Source organism: Aphelocoma coerulescens, chromosome 8, assembly GCF_041296385.1.
Source record: "Aphelocoma coerulescens isolate FSJ_1873_10779 chromosome 8, UR_Acoe_1.0, whole genome shotgun sequence".
Taxonomy (NCBI): Eukaryota; Metazoa; Chordata; class Aves; order Passeriformes; family Corvidae; genus Aphelocoma; species Aphelocoma coerulescens.
Genome location: NC_091022.1, coordinates 30,565,455 through 30,579,476, shown reverse-complemented (window position 1 = coordinate 30,579,476; position 14,022 = coordinate 30,565,455). Strand labels below are relative to the sequence as shown.

At 41.2% G+C, this 14,022-nt stretch overlaps 1 protein-coding gene across 10 annotated transcripts in view; it reads right to left on the bottom strand.

The window, feature by feature from the left end:
• Positions 1 to 14,022, bottom strand: part of NFIA (nuclear factor I A) — a 250,083-nt gene that overhangs the window by 34,639 nt on the left and 201,422 nt on the right. For 8 of the 10 annotated variants that reach the window (XM_069023557.1, XM_069023548.1, XM_069023550.1 and 5 more), the window contains 2 exons: positions 5,964 to 6,142; positions 3,258 to 3,423 (listed from right to left, as the gene is read on the bottom strand). In XM_069023557.1, the coding sequence (XP_068879658.1) occupies positions 3,258 to 3,423; positions 5,964 to 6,142 (345 nt within the window). The remainder of the gene's footprint in view (positions 1 to 3,257; positions 3,424 to 5,963; positions 6,143 to 14,022) is intronic. The other 2 variants (XM_069023547.1, XM_069023555.1) reach the window with 1 other exon arrangement.

The following is a 14,022-nucleotide window of genomic DNA, read 5'->3' as shown; positions in this document are numbered from 1 at the left end:
GTTTAAAAAAGCTGTTTAAAAGTCAGGGTGTACATGATGGCAGTATCTTAGACTCTGCTCTGGAATGATTCAATTTTGATAGTGATAAAACCAACTAGAATGTAGTGGAGGTGGTGTTTGCTTTGGGCAGTGAGATATTAAACCCCAAAACTGCCAAGTTCAAGAAAATATTGTGTTATGCTTGTAATGGGTTACCAACCAAAGAAAATCAAGAAGAGATCTGAGATAAGATAATGTTGGGACTGATTCTGATATCAAAGATGTGTTCTATTGAAAACGCTTTCTGTGGAGGAAAAATGAACCTCCCCAAACCTCGTGAATCCCATTTCCATTGTGTCATCTGACTGAGGAAAATGCTGGCTTTCCAAAGGGATAGGATTCGCAGCTGAAATTGTCAGCTCCCAGAGCATGCCTGGCCACCCAGTAGTGGCAAATCCCCAGTGTGCATCTCCAGGGGCTCTTCCTTCCTTGGACAGCACTAATGTTCATGTTTTGGTTAATGTCACAGCTGGAGAGTTTCACTATTGCTCTGAGAATCATTAACCACCTTGTTGTGATTTTTAGCTTTCGTTCCCAGGAGGCCATGCTGTATTGAACAGCTGCTCCTGGCTCCTGCACCCCTCAGGAGGGCCATATTCCAATTTTTGGTTGGGCCGTGACTGCATTTTGTTTCTGCTGAGGGCTTTCTCCTAGACCAAAAAAGGGAAGGAGAACGGAGCAAATGCCAATCCCTTTCACACCATTTCCTTGGGGGGGAGGGTTCATTCTCTTCCACATGGCTAAGGAGACAGTCTGGCCAAAATTTAGCATGGCTCTTGCCTTTGTTGCATAAGTGACTTTCCAATATCCTCAAGCTCTGCAGGGCAGTCAGCCATAGCCCGGCGACACTCCCAGAACCGGTGCGCTCCAGCAGCTCGTAACCATGGAAAACACCTTTTTGTGCAGCTTTTATGGAACTCTGGTGAATCTGCACTTGCTATTTGAAGGCTAATATTTAGTTAAGGAAAAAATAAACACGGAGGGAAATGGAGGGTTGGTCCTGATTGACGCACTGAATGGAGCCCAGTGGGTCCTCCTGGCAAACCCTGGCTGCGACGCCTGAAACTTCAGTTTGCTTTGCTTTTTATGTAGCCAATACTTCCACTGGCTTTGGTTTATATGTCATATTTTTTCTTAGAAAATATTTCCTATAATCTACTTTTCTGTAAAATTTGTCCCTAAATTAAATTATATGCTTCTTTACAACTCGAGTCCCTGTTATTCAAACCCCTCACCAAAAGGAAGATGCATGCCTGAGTATGTACAGAACTATATGTTTAGACATCAGCGTGGCTAATTAACAAACAGTAATTATTTTCCTAATCTTTTGTTTAAATACCATTAACTGTCTGCTCTTGAGAAAACCTCCATTCCCAATTAACGTGGCAGCTGTCTGCTGAACACAGAGCCCAGTGACCAGCCCCAAGCTGACACCGATGGATGTCCTGCTCCCTTCAGAGGAGAAATGCCCATTTTTCTGCCAGCTGAGAATCCGGCCAGACACACTCTGAGCTTGTTTACACAATCACAGTATCATAAAAATTAAGATTACTGCTAAAATGTTGTTGGGAATCTTTTTCTTTTTGACACCAGGCACTGCCAGTAAACTGAGTCACAACCGTAATGACAAGTACACACTGACCTAGTTTTGTTTTTCCCAGTTCTGAAGACAAGGAAATAGTAAGGCATTGCTGACTGTGTTCAGTGATAACTATGACTAAACATTAACCTTTTAGATCCCACCGCTGAATCTTATTGATAGGACTTGAAAGTCCCCTCAAAAAGTTCTGATAGCACCAGTGTTGGTCTAAGGTCAGAAAGAGGAGCGGAGGGGACGGAATGAATCAACTTCTTCACTCAACAAAAATCTGCTGATCAATTCGTGAAGTCCTGATTCTAGAACATCGTGTTCACAATCTTACCAGACTGTCTCATACTAAAACCCATTACAATTTCCAAGCGAGCCAGAGCATCTTGCTGAGTTTGCAGTTGATGCACTATCGTGTAGCAGAAGGCAATGAAAACCTCTGAGGAACTACCAGATTTTAAAAATGCCCCCTGGAACCTGTGCAAGTCTCCTGAACAGTATATAAAGCTTTAAAAACCTAGGCTTCACTTGGTCTGAAGAGTGAGTACCTCTTTGCACATCAAGCAGTGGTTGCATATAGCATTTAAATAATAAGCTTGAAAAGCACACAAAGGGATTTGCTCTTTCGATTAGATTGATTTTTGTTTGTGGATGTTATTTGGACTCCCTTCACTGTGGAACAAGTCCCCTACAGTTGCCATTAAAGCACTGAAAGCTTCCCTTTTGTTTTTAAATGTCAGTTTGAGCATAGCTTCATTAAATCATTTCACAATTAACTCCCTGTACGTCCAGACTTTTTTTAAAGCATCGGACACAGCTGAATTGCATTTGTTTCCCAGAAGAGTGACTCCAAAGTGGTATCCCCAAGTGTGTATCCAGGAATTCATATATTTGACTTGTGGCTACACAAAATGCATATGGGAGCCGCGTGGGTGGTGGGAGAGGATTAGAGCTCTCTCCCTGGTCCTAAGACATACCAAAACTTCTTGCCTAAAATCCAAGGTGTAAGGGAAAGATGTCTGGGTTAATCTAGGCAGATTCATTCCCAAAAGAACAATAATTGAAGTAACCTGGAAAGGGTTGTTAGTTTAGCCCAGTGTGATGAGCAGCTGTGTTTTCAAGGAGATTGCCTGACTTCCATGTGGGGTCTATCCTCTAAAGCCTGACTTGAGATACCAGCTTATCACAGAACCATGGAATGGTCTGGGTTGCAAGGGACCTTGAAGATCACCCAGTCCCAGCCCCTCTGCCATGGGCAGGGACACCTTCCACTAGATCAGGTTGCTCAGAGCCCCATCCAGCCTGGCCTTGAACACTTCCAGGGATTGGATGTCAATTTGAGTCCTCATGGCAGCAAACAAGATCCCAAAGGTCCAAGCTCTGTGTCACAGCTGAGCCACCGGCCTCGATTTCCCTCACACATGGCTATGTGAAATGGCAACCGAGTCAAAAATAAAACTGCAACCTTAAGCTAAGGCTTTCCCTGCTAACACAGGAGCAGCTCAGAATTTTGTCCATCATGGAGAGCAGAGAGCTCTCCTGCTTCCCAAGATGAGTCCAGTCCTCATCCCTGCACAGCCGAGTGCCGGCGGTGCCGGTAGCCCTTGGATCCCGCTGCGTCTATACTTACTTGGAGAAGTGGGAGAGGTGGCCCCTCCTTCTGTTGATGTGGTTGGAGGTTTTGTGTCTGGCACTGGCAGAGGCACAGGCCTAGCCATTGGTGGCGGAGGTGGTGGTGGCAACATTGGGGTAGGAAGGAATGGATTGTGCACCTTGCCTTGGCTGCTACCATTGGGCTGCCGAAAAACAAGCAAACAGACAAAAATTATACTAAAAATCAGCTATTAGGAACCTCCAGTAACAACAATCTAGTTGAAAACAATGTGCAATACATTTACAATTACTTGAGAGGTGGCAAAGAAATTTGCTGGCTCAAATTCTCCATGGACTTCAAGAAACTGTGTCTCAAACTCTGTAAGCCTTGTGAAACTATGGAAATTCTGGCTTTTAAACACTTGTCCTATGAGCAGCTTGTCTGAACTGTCCTGGATTAAATCCTACTCCTCTTTACATTTCTGGCAGCACTAAGCCATGCTCAGTGAGAGGTGAAGCAGTGTTTTGACCCCTAAAAGCCTCCAGATTCGTACCTCTGTTATACCCTCAGGATATCAGTGCCTAGGACTTGAGTGTAAATTTCTTAAAGATACTGCTCATTAAGAGAAAAAACAAGCGTTTTTGGTGGTCTTAAAAATCATGCTGATATCTTATTACAGGAAAATGAATGAGTGTATATTAAAATAACTGCTCTCCCACATCCCTTTTGAGTTAGCAATAGTGTAGCTCTTGGTTTAGCTGCCATTAGGATCATATGGAGAAATGACTTAGAACAGCTTCATTTTTACACACTGGGAGAAAAAACCACCCTCCCTTTAGTCTGGGATGTGGTCAGTCACAGGCTGAAGGAGATCAGCTATATGAGTGTGGTCTTTCAATTAATCACCAGAAAAATGTGTCCATAAGTAAAAGTGTTTTCAAGTATCACAAAAACAGGAATCAGGCTTAGAAAAACATGCCAACCCTCCCTCCAGCTTATTAAGTTTACATTTTAAATGTAACCCAGCCTGGACACTTGAAAACCATACAGATAGATGCCAAATACCATTATAAAGAGAAAGTAGGACAGGCTGTGAATCAGGTGTTCCTTTTAGTGACAAAAATGATGAGATCATTTTCGACAGCACTCTACAAATTGATCTCACTGCAGTTCTTCTGGCACTGAACATTGCCTTTTCCATTGATGATAAAAGCTCAGCTTTAAACACAGATCCATATTCTAAGTACTGCTAAAGAAAATAATATTTTCATTCCTGTTAGGGTTTCCATTAGCCTGAATTGCTGGGGACAAAATACTCATCCTGGCAAAACACTTCGGACTTTATTTTCATTTCACCTGCTTTGGCACTGACAAAGGGCCTTAAAGTCGTGGAGGTGCAAATCACACTTGTGCTAGAGCAAAAATGGTTCAGGGGATAAATAAGACTCAAGTTCATCTGCATTTAACTTTACAGCACTCCTACAGACTTCAAAGACTGCAGTTACTAGAGTTTGCAGCAAGAAGCAATCCTTCAGGGATGTTTGTTTTTCCAACATCCAGCACCTTTAATAAACTAATATATTAGTGACATCTCTCAAACACTATCTTGTCTCCCAATTAGGTCCCTTTCCTGCCAAGAAGACCCCCGCTGCCTGTTCATTGTGAGTGTGCTAACAGTTCATAATGCTGAATGGTTTGGGATAAATTAAGCAAATGAATACTCAAGGAAAAAGAAAAGCACTGTATTGATTTGTTGTCTAGACATAAATGTATCTGCTAACATATTGCAGACATTATTCAAAGCCAGGACTGGCTGGAATAAGTAGAGTCAGTTTTTCTGCTGGGGAAAGGAAAACACTGGGAACAATACAGCTTATTAAATAAGTGTAATAAATTAGATTCTAATAATTAAACTAATTCTCATTAACACTTTCAGCCCTATGTATGTCAGGAGAGAAGCAGTAATTTTGCAAGTTATTACTTCATTGGCTGGAAAAAGTTACATGCATTACATTTCATGAAATATTCAGAGCATTATTTTAGATTTGATTTACATAAAATTTATAATTTCTGTATTCGTCCAGAATGCTATTTCAATAATAGCAAGATGATTCACTTTATTTGATTAAAAAAAAAAGAAAATGGTTATTTGAAGCTTTGGAACTCTGCTTAATTTTTCATAGAGATAAGGGGAAAAGATAACTGCTTACAGAAATAACAAACCATAATAAACTGTACTTTTAACATCTTGAGTTCAAGTACTGGTCAACTTGATCTAAAGTGCTATAAGGCAGTATTTTTTTTTTTTAATGAACTTAGCTGATCTGAAACATCTGTTTCTCACCCTCCCTTTTCCTGCTCCTCCCCCCCCCACTCTCCCCTGAACTTCAAAAATAATTAATAAAAATTATTCTGCCTTTGTATTTTGTTAACCCTGGTTCCACAAGGGTTACAACACATGCAGCAAAGTCGTTTGTGGGGGGACCCAGCAGGTCACTGAAGCACCAGCTTCTCTGACAGTTTAAGCTACTTTCACCACAATGTGGTTGAGCAGTTTTTTGGGGAGGTCTCTTGTTGTTTTTTAAAATACTTTTGCAGCACAGCATTATTATTTTTCTGTTTTCCTCCCTTCCAGCAGCTATCCCAGGTGTGCTCCTGCAGGCGACATGCTGTTAAAATAACCCCGTGGTTAATTTTTACATAGGACAAACACTTCTGAAGAAAGAAAAACGGCTTCCTTACATTTAGGAACCCCACCTGTCCAGCCTGCTGACCAGCGTCGGGGCAGACAAGTTGGACAAACTCTTTCAGAGTCTCCTGAGGATGATAGCGGATTGCTGGGTGTGAGAAGTATGGCCCAGGCTGTTGAATAATGGGTGATGTTGGAAAATGAAGAGTCGATGGTGTTGCATGTGGACTTGCTATAGGAAAGAAAACAAAGACGTTATATAGAGTTTTGCCTCTGGAAAATAAAACAGTTTAAATCTATTGTAGTCTTAAGTATCTTTTTTTTTTGTTGTTTTTTTTGTTTGTTTTGAAATGTACAGTATTGTTTATACATCAAGTAATATATTAGACCACATTGTGTCCTACACTCACTTCATCTAGATCCTGGAAGCAAACAGAGCCAGACATTTTGAAGGATTTTCTGTGTTTTTAGTGGACACGTATAAAGGAATCAGCAGTCCTTTGTGAGAGTGAAAACTATTCATGACCTTAAGAGCAGCCCTCATCAATCAGGCAATAAAAAAATGTATTTGGGAGATTAGGGTTGATTTAATTGACATTTCATGTAACTTGGATTTGCACACACGAATCCATTTTACATTGTAGTATAAACGGTCGATAATTTAAAAACGGTCTAACGCTTCTTGTTGTTGGGGATTTTTTTCTTCCATCTCACTTCAGGAACATTTATTTTAAGTAACGTGTTTTCATTTAATGAACATGCACAAAGTGGCGAGATCGTTTGGAAAATTACATTTACACTTCTCCTGAATAACGCTGGGCTCAAATCTTCAGCAAGCCCCCAGCTCGCGCTCGGGGAGGAAGTTTAATTTGGTGAATTTATGGGCCAACAAGCCAGCTGGAAAATGTACTCCAGAGAAGGTGCAGAGGTGGGATGTACACAAGCCCACTGGCAATGACCGATTTTACCCTCAGCTGATTTCAGCAGAACTACAAGTGCAGCTGCAGAGCCTTTTGCTCTCCTACATATGTGACACCTTTGCCCAGTTCCTCGGCCTTCAAAATATACTGGGTTGGACTCTTGTCACCCAACAGTGCTTTCCACTGTTTGCTGTCACCACGAGGAAGCACCTGCTGTCACTTACAGTGCCATGAATTCTCCCCTCTGAAATGAGGATTCACTCTTCCTTCAGAATGACCAATTAATCTGGTTGCACACAAGCTCATCTGTAAATCATTGTTTATTTCTCACCAAACAGTCGATGTTGCTCCCTTGGTATGTTACCCTGGGAATCTTTCAGGGGTGTCCATGTGCAAAGATTGTGCTTGTACACTGCATATGACCAGTTAGATAAAGGCTATACAAAGGAGGGAATATCCTACAGAAACTCAGGTGTTGGCTTTGAAGTAATTTAAATACACAAGAGGGGGGAAAAAAAAAAGCCTTTGGCACTTTTGGAAAAATTGGAGAGATGCAGGAAAGTTAACTAAAATCAAACACAAATGAGCAAACATTCATTTCATGATGAATGTTATGAAAAACCTTCAGTTAAATAAAAGCTAAAATCTGCTTCTTACTCTTGTTCATTGCCAGTTTAATAATATGACACTTTATTAATAATTTTTTTCTTAAGCATTATTAAACCATTAGCAAACTCAAAAGCTTGAAGATATGGATAAAATGTGAGCTCAGAGACAGTAGCAAGGAAACTACTGCATTTTCCTGTAAGCATTCACTGAGGGTTGGCTGGGCAGCTCTTCTATACACGTCCTTTTCCACCACAGGATAGAAATTACTGCTCCAACACCACCACCAAAAAGAGCTGCACTCGTGCCAGGGGTGCTGGTATGGGATGGATGTGAAACCCCTGCCCTTGCCTTGAAAAGCTCCCTTATATCCATGTTAACCCCCCAATTCTGCTCACATTAATAGTGTTGAAAATATTCCCAACAGAAGTAGAAACATCAAAGGTAGAGATAATGGGGATTCCCTTCAGTAACTGTGGGGGACCACCATGGAGCCAATTACTAGAATGGACAGAGGACTAAACAGTGTCCAAGGAGCCACCTCACCCCAAAATAATCCCCTGCCTTTGACTGGTGCTGCTCTGAGGTTGACACCTCCATTCTACACACACACCTTCAGTCAGGTAGATCCCAGCCAGCATTTTGATGACTACAAAATTTTATTAGCCTACAGTATTTCTGTCTTCTTCCCTTTCTTCGTATCTCCTTTTGTAGTTCCCCCCTTTCCTTGTGTGCCAGATGGAATATGAGGGATGAAGATAAAAGTGAGAAATGGACATTTATGTGACAAACATCTAATAAAGTAAGAAATAAATTGGAATTTCTAAAATATTTTTTTTAAATTTCCTTTTAGTATCAGCTCTTTTACTACTATCTGAAATTGTTATGCAATTGCACCGTCCTTCGTACACATCTGGGAACAAACTCATTTCTATTCTTCTGCTGGGTGAAAAGGAGATTGAAATGCATTTCAAACAAGAAGGAATAAAGAATTGTATCCAGGGAACATGTGGGAGTTCAAAACTTGTCCTGAGACAACACTGTGTTTAGCTTTTCCAAAGTATAGCTCTTCATTTAATAATTTGATTTGCTCTGTGAAAGACGAATGAAATATTCACTGGCATGTAAGGAGTGAGCCTTTCTCTGCTGCCTTGACCTCCTCAGCATGTCAGGGTAAAAAACAAAGTGGAGAGTGTGTGTCAGGGATCTTCCCAAAGAGAGAGAGAGAGAAGGAAAACGAATGCAGAAATGATCAACAATAATTCAGCAAGGCAAAGTGCTGTAAGGAGAAAGTGGCTCCTCTTAGGAGTCTTGGCCAACTCCTCAGCCTATCTCCAAGAGCTTCCTGCTGATCAGGGAAGGACTGGGGGAGGGAAACAAGACCAAACTGGCATCATTCCTCGGCCTGTGCCATACACTGACGTGGAGGGGTCATTTTCTTCTCAGCATAAGAAGTAACGAGTGCAATAAGGATCTCCAAAGGTTTGTTTTTGCAGTCTCTGACTAGGAAATAGCAGATTTCTCAAGTGCCAAAAGAAAGGGCTCTTTGATAAGAGGGAAAAAACCACTACTATTAAACTGATCAACATTACAAATGTGCCTGCCTGATACTAGAGAGAGGGAATTAAATGTTAAAGTCTAAAATCTGCTGGCCCAGACACAGACCATTACTCTGATAGCTGTGTTGTGGTCAGCAACTCTGGTGAGTGCAAAACTGGCCACTCCAACAAGTTCTGAGCGCAGAACACAACCGTGTTTCCAAATATAGGGGCCCTCACAAGCACTTTTAATCAGTTAAAGCACAAGAGGTAATGAAGCAGGTTGTTATTTTCCCTGTTTGCCTGTAAAAAGGCCAAGAGCCCTTTCACTCATGATTTTCAGACTTAATAAAAATGATAAAGTCTTTAATTCCTAAACCCACACCTACAGTGATTGAAATTACCCTGTGTAAGGGAAGAGGCTCTTATTACTTCTGATGGGATATTACAAGCCTCAATCAGTGATTGTAAATTCTTTGAGATCTTCAAATGGAAGATAAAATAGGTCTTTGTCTATTATTTATTTACTTATTGACTTATTATTTATGTATCCCTAAGCAGCTCCATCCTGCCAAACCATATTTCTCCTGGCGTCTTTCAGCCTGTGACATTTATATTTTATTATTGACCTCAGTAAATGACATAAAATATGACTTCTACAACCTATGAAAAGATGTGTACTCAAGAGCAGAACTTCATTTCTACCTGCTGTAGGTATGGAGGAGTTGGACTCTCTGGCATTATGAAATCTGTTATTTTGTGCGGGGGCTGGAGGCAGGAGTTATCCTTCCATCTCAAGGCAAGCATAAATATTTCAAAGCACACATGATTCTAATTCCATTGAAGCTCGTCTGAAACATCCCAGACTTTTTATTGAAAATGAGATGATAATGTATGGTGGCCTGCAACAGATATACCAGTATTTTAAAACTACTGCTATAGGGCCAAGTAATTATGCAGTACAGCTGTTGCGTGCTACACTGGATTCCTCAGTGTTTTATGAGCTCGTGGTGCTGTGCAGCACAGAAGCCAGAGGATTTTTCAGAATGCTGAATTCAAACTCCTGATTATGCAGGTCTGTCTTGCCTTTTTCCTTCTTGATTTGGAGTAGCCAATAACAAAGTAAGTCACCAATAAGATAAGCTGCACCCATTGATTAGGTGAGCACTGCACATGGCCAAGGCTCTGAAGAAGAGCCAAAATTGTGAATTCTGTCCGAGCGAGCGATCAGATAATAAAGAATCAGTTAATTTGAAACAGGTTACGGTTCTCTGCAGATATTTAGGGTCCTGGAACAAAGGAGCAGTTCCTAATAAAGAGCCCTGGGGTCCTTGCTCCCAGGGAGTGCTTGCTGACATGGTGAAGGGACACCTACAGTGCTCAGACAGGTTTTCCACCAGCACAGCCCAACATATGGGGGCACATATTGATCCATCCACCTTCCATCTCCTCTTCCAAAAAAATGCCCTGCCAACCCCTTCAAGTCCACATGACTGGATGAAATTTCTTTCTTCCTGAAGTTGTTTGAAGTCTTTGAAAGGGTTATTTGGTGTTGCTCAGGAAAAGGTGTTATCACCCTGGACTCCTTGCCTGTTCCAGGGAGAAGTGTTGGGAATCACAACCACTGTTCCTTCCGAGGCACAAGGGCTGGTCCATCAGCTGGATCAGGGCACAATGCTCAGATACCTCCTCTATAAAGTGATAATTAAGTTTACTAATACTTCATTAAACATTGATCAGCCTTCCTAGAAATAGTAACATTAGAATCATAATGAAACGGGATCAGTTTTTATCCGCTTGTTTTTGAGGCCATTATAATTGGCTTCATTACAATTAAGAAAGTGTTTTTTGAAAAGTCATTTCCCTGGAAATGTTAGAGAACAGTTTGTTCTGCTAGCTACTTCCACGTCAGGCTTCTAAGTTGCTTTAACTCCCTGCGTGCTGCAAGCTCTCTCCTGCCATCCCAGTGATGCCAGTTCACATTATGCGAGATGGATCCCACCCTTTGTACCCCAAAGGTACTTATTCTGAAAATTGACCATATTAGAGGACTAATTGGCTAAGCCACCATGCTGGCTGATGTGAAATGCTTTCAAATACCATGAAACAGCTGTGTTTATCGGAAATATGAAGAGTGACTTTTTAATAAGGAGATCTGGCAATAATCCAAATTTGTTGAAAGGAACTTACACTTCTGTGTATAATACAATACAAGAGGTAAAGAATGGAAGCCTAAAACAATAGCTTTAAGCCCACAGATTTTGGTGATGAAAGCAGTTACCCAAACAAGAAGAAAAAATAATTAAGAAACTTGGGCTGGGATTTGCAGAGGTCCTGAGAGAATTCATTAAATGCTTTTGAATTTCAATGGGAGCTGCTTCCCCATAACACTTTCAAAGGTTTCTGAAAGTCCCTATTTTTCTTACTGCCCGTTAGGAACAGACTTGAGGGTGATAAATGTAGAGGAATTGCTTACTCAGGTTAGCAAGAACCTGCCTTTACTTAAATACTGAGCTGCTGAGGGTAGGGCTGACCAGTCCTAGGATCAGCCCTCAGAAGGGAATTCACATCCCTGGAAAACTTGGGCATTTGTTAAGTCCCATGACGGTGCAAAGGGGCTGTTTAGTAACGTGTTTATCAGGTCCAAGGATGAGCTAAATGCAAACTGATCCCATCTCACTTTCCCATTTGCAGTGTCAAGGCTGGGAAATCGTGGAGCTGGAGAACAAAGATAGGCTTTACCCTCTAAGCATGGGTAAAATTTAGGTATCGCTGATACTTGCTCCCACATTATGTAGACAAACATAGATGAAAGATCCAAAATACAATATAAACAGCTGAGCAGTGCAAGAGATAGTGAAACACCCTAGATAGGATGGATGGAGATTCTGTTCCTGTCCATGAACATCAAAAAGATGGGCTGAATTGCAGGCTATCCATCTCTCAGCTCCAGAAGTCAAGTGCAGCTGGGCAGCTAAGCACTGCTGAAAAGAACAGAGCCACGGTATCTCCAGATCAGGGCTGGCTCTCAGCCCTTTTCTGCTGCTCTGAGTGGTATAAGGCACCTGGACCCTTTGTTCAGAAACACTCCTCCTGTAAGAAATTTTGCAGTAGCAAGTGGGAGGCAGGAGGACATTTTGCCAAGGCCCACGGAGTTCCTAGCAAAAGGAAAATATGCTTAGGGCTGTGTTTGAGCTAGGGGTTTATTGGTGTACTCTGGGCTGCTGAGTATTACAGGCTGCTTTTGAAAACCTGTGGAGCTGAACTGAGCACTGGTTCCAGATTCTGGCATGGGCAGGGGGCCAGTTAAGTTAGCTATTTTGAGCTGAATGTTTTAAAACATGTCAGAATTCTGCTGCCTTTGGGAGACCAGAATACTATAGAATTGATTACATCGGGACAGAAATAAAAATCATACCTATAGAAAGCACTCCTTCCTTCCAAGACTACAGCTAGAGGTCAAAAAGACCCTAATTTAACATATTTGTAGAATTCCTGCATCACATCAAATGCTGTCAACTTCTGCATATTATTATTACTTTTAATACACATGATGCATTCTCATATATTCTCATCCCAAGATAAAAACTACTGCTAGGAGAATATATCATGTCTTTCTTATAATGAAATGCAGTTGATAAGTTTACAATAGAAATGTAAATTCTCTTAAAAACTACAACCTTTATGTGTGTGATGATATAATTCTGCTTTGATACTAAAAAGGGCATGGTAATGGAATCTGTGACTTTGGAGTGATATATTGCTGTTAAGTTAATAGGACTCCACATTCCCATTTCTAATATCAGTGTTTTTCCTCCCTTTCATTCTGTAGATGGTAAGCTGATACTACATAAACATTGTTAAAGCTATAGTTCCACGCTACAGTAATTCACTTAACTTTAACATGATTTATGGTTCTGTCAATAGAGGAGGTTGAAAATCCAGAGCTCCGATGCTTAAACATGGGTTCCATATTTAAAGCAATAATGTGCTTTTTGTGTGTGTCTGAAGCTAGAAGAATTTAGCATAAAGCAGAGATAAAAATATTATAGTTCACTGCACTGTTTAAAGCATATAGTTTAACTCCACGGATACATCAAAGAGAGCAAAGGAACCAAACACAGCATCAGGAAAAGCATGGGCAAAATACTTTGTTCCTGCAGCACTTTATTTTTATATTATTTTTTAGGGATGCATGAAATCCTATTAGTATTTTTAACACTCCCCCTTTTTTTTCATTCTTTTGCTCAGTTAGATCAGCTCCTTTTGTCAGGATGAGTTTAAATCTGGGTCCACTGTGTTAATCACCCCCCTTTCTTCTTTCTGGCACTTCCCCTCCAGGCGTTTTGCCTCTTTAGGAGATTAAGCTACCAAGTCATCTTGTTGCTCTAACATGTCCTCACTGGAGCAACATATTAACACAACTCCTCTGCAAAAGAGCCCTCTTTAGAAGTTTGCTGCAGGGATGACAAATTAACCCAGCATGGTGTCCCACACATCTATCTCAGTACAAATTATTAGTGTAATAGAGCTTTTAGTTATGCATTTATCTAGTAATTATTGAACGGTTATACAAAACGGAGCTGAGCAATCATGGCCCTTTATGAGGCGAGCTCGGTGGGTGGTCTTACAGTTAATTTAGGATAGGACTGTCTAAGCAGTTCACTCACACACAAATTAGCTGAACAGCCTGCTCCTTTAAATATTTCCTATGTCACAGGCTAACTCTTGACAATACAACAAAGGTAGAGTTTTAATTACACGGTTCCTGACTTTTGTTTAGCTGAAGCTTTAACCCTTTGCAGGCCTCCCTCTCTGCCCTCCTTGCCTGGGCTACGGCAGGCGGTGGCAGTTTGGGGATTGTGTCATGGCTAAAGCCTGACCTTGAGGTCATCTGTTGGGAAACTGCTTTTCCTTCAGCACCAGGTTACTCCAAAGTGAGTGCAGGAAATCAAAATCTTCCCCTGCACAGTCAGCTCTCCTGACATTGCAAACTGGATCATGTAAACTCATCTGATGGTCAGCCTTGTGATGTTTATGGCCTCACC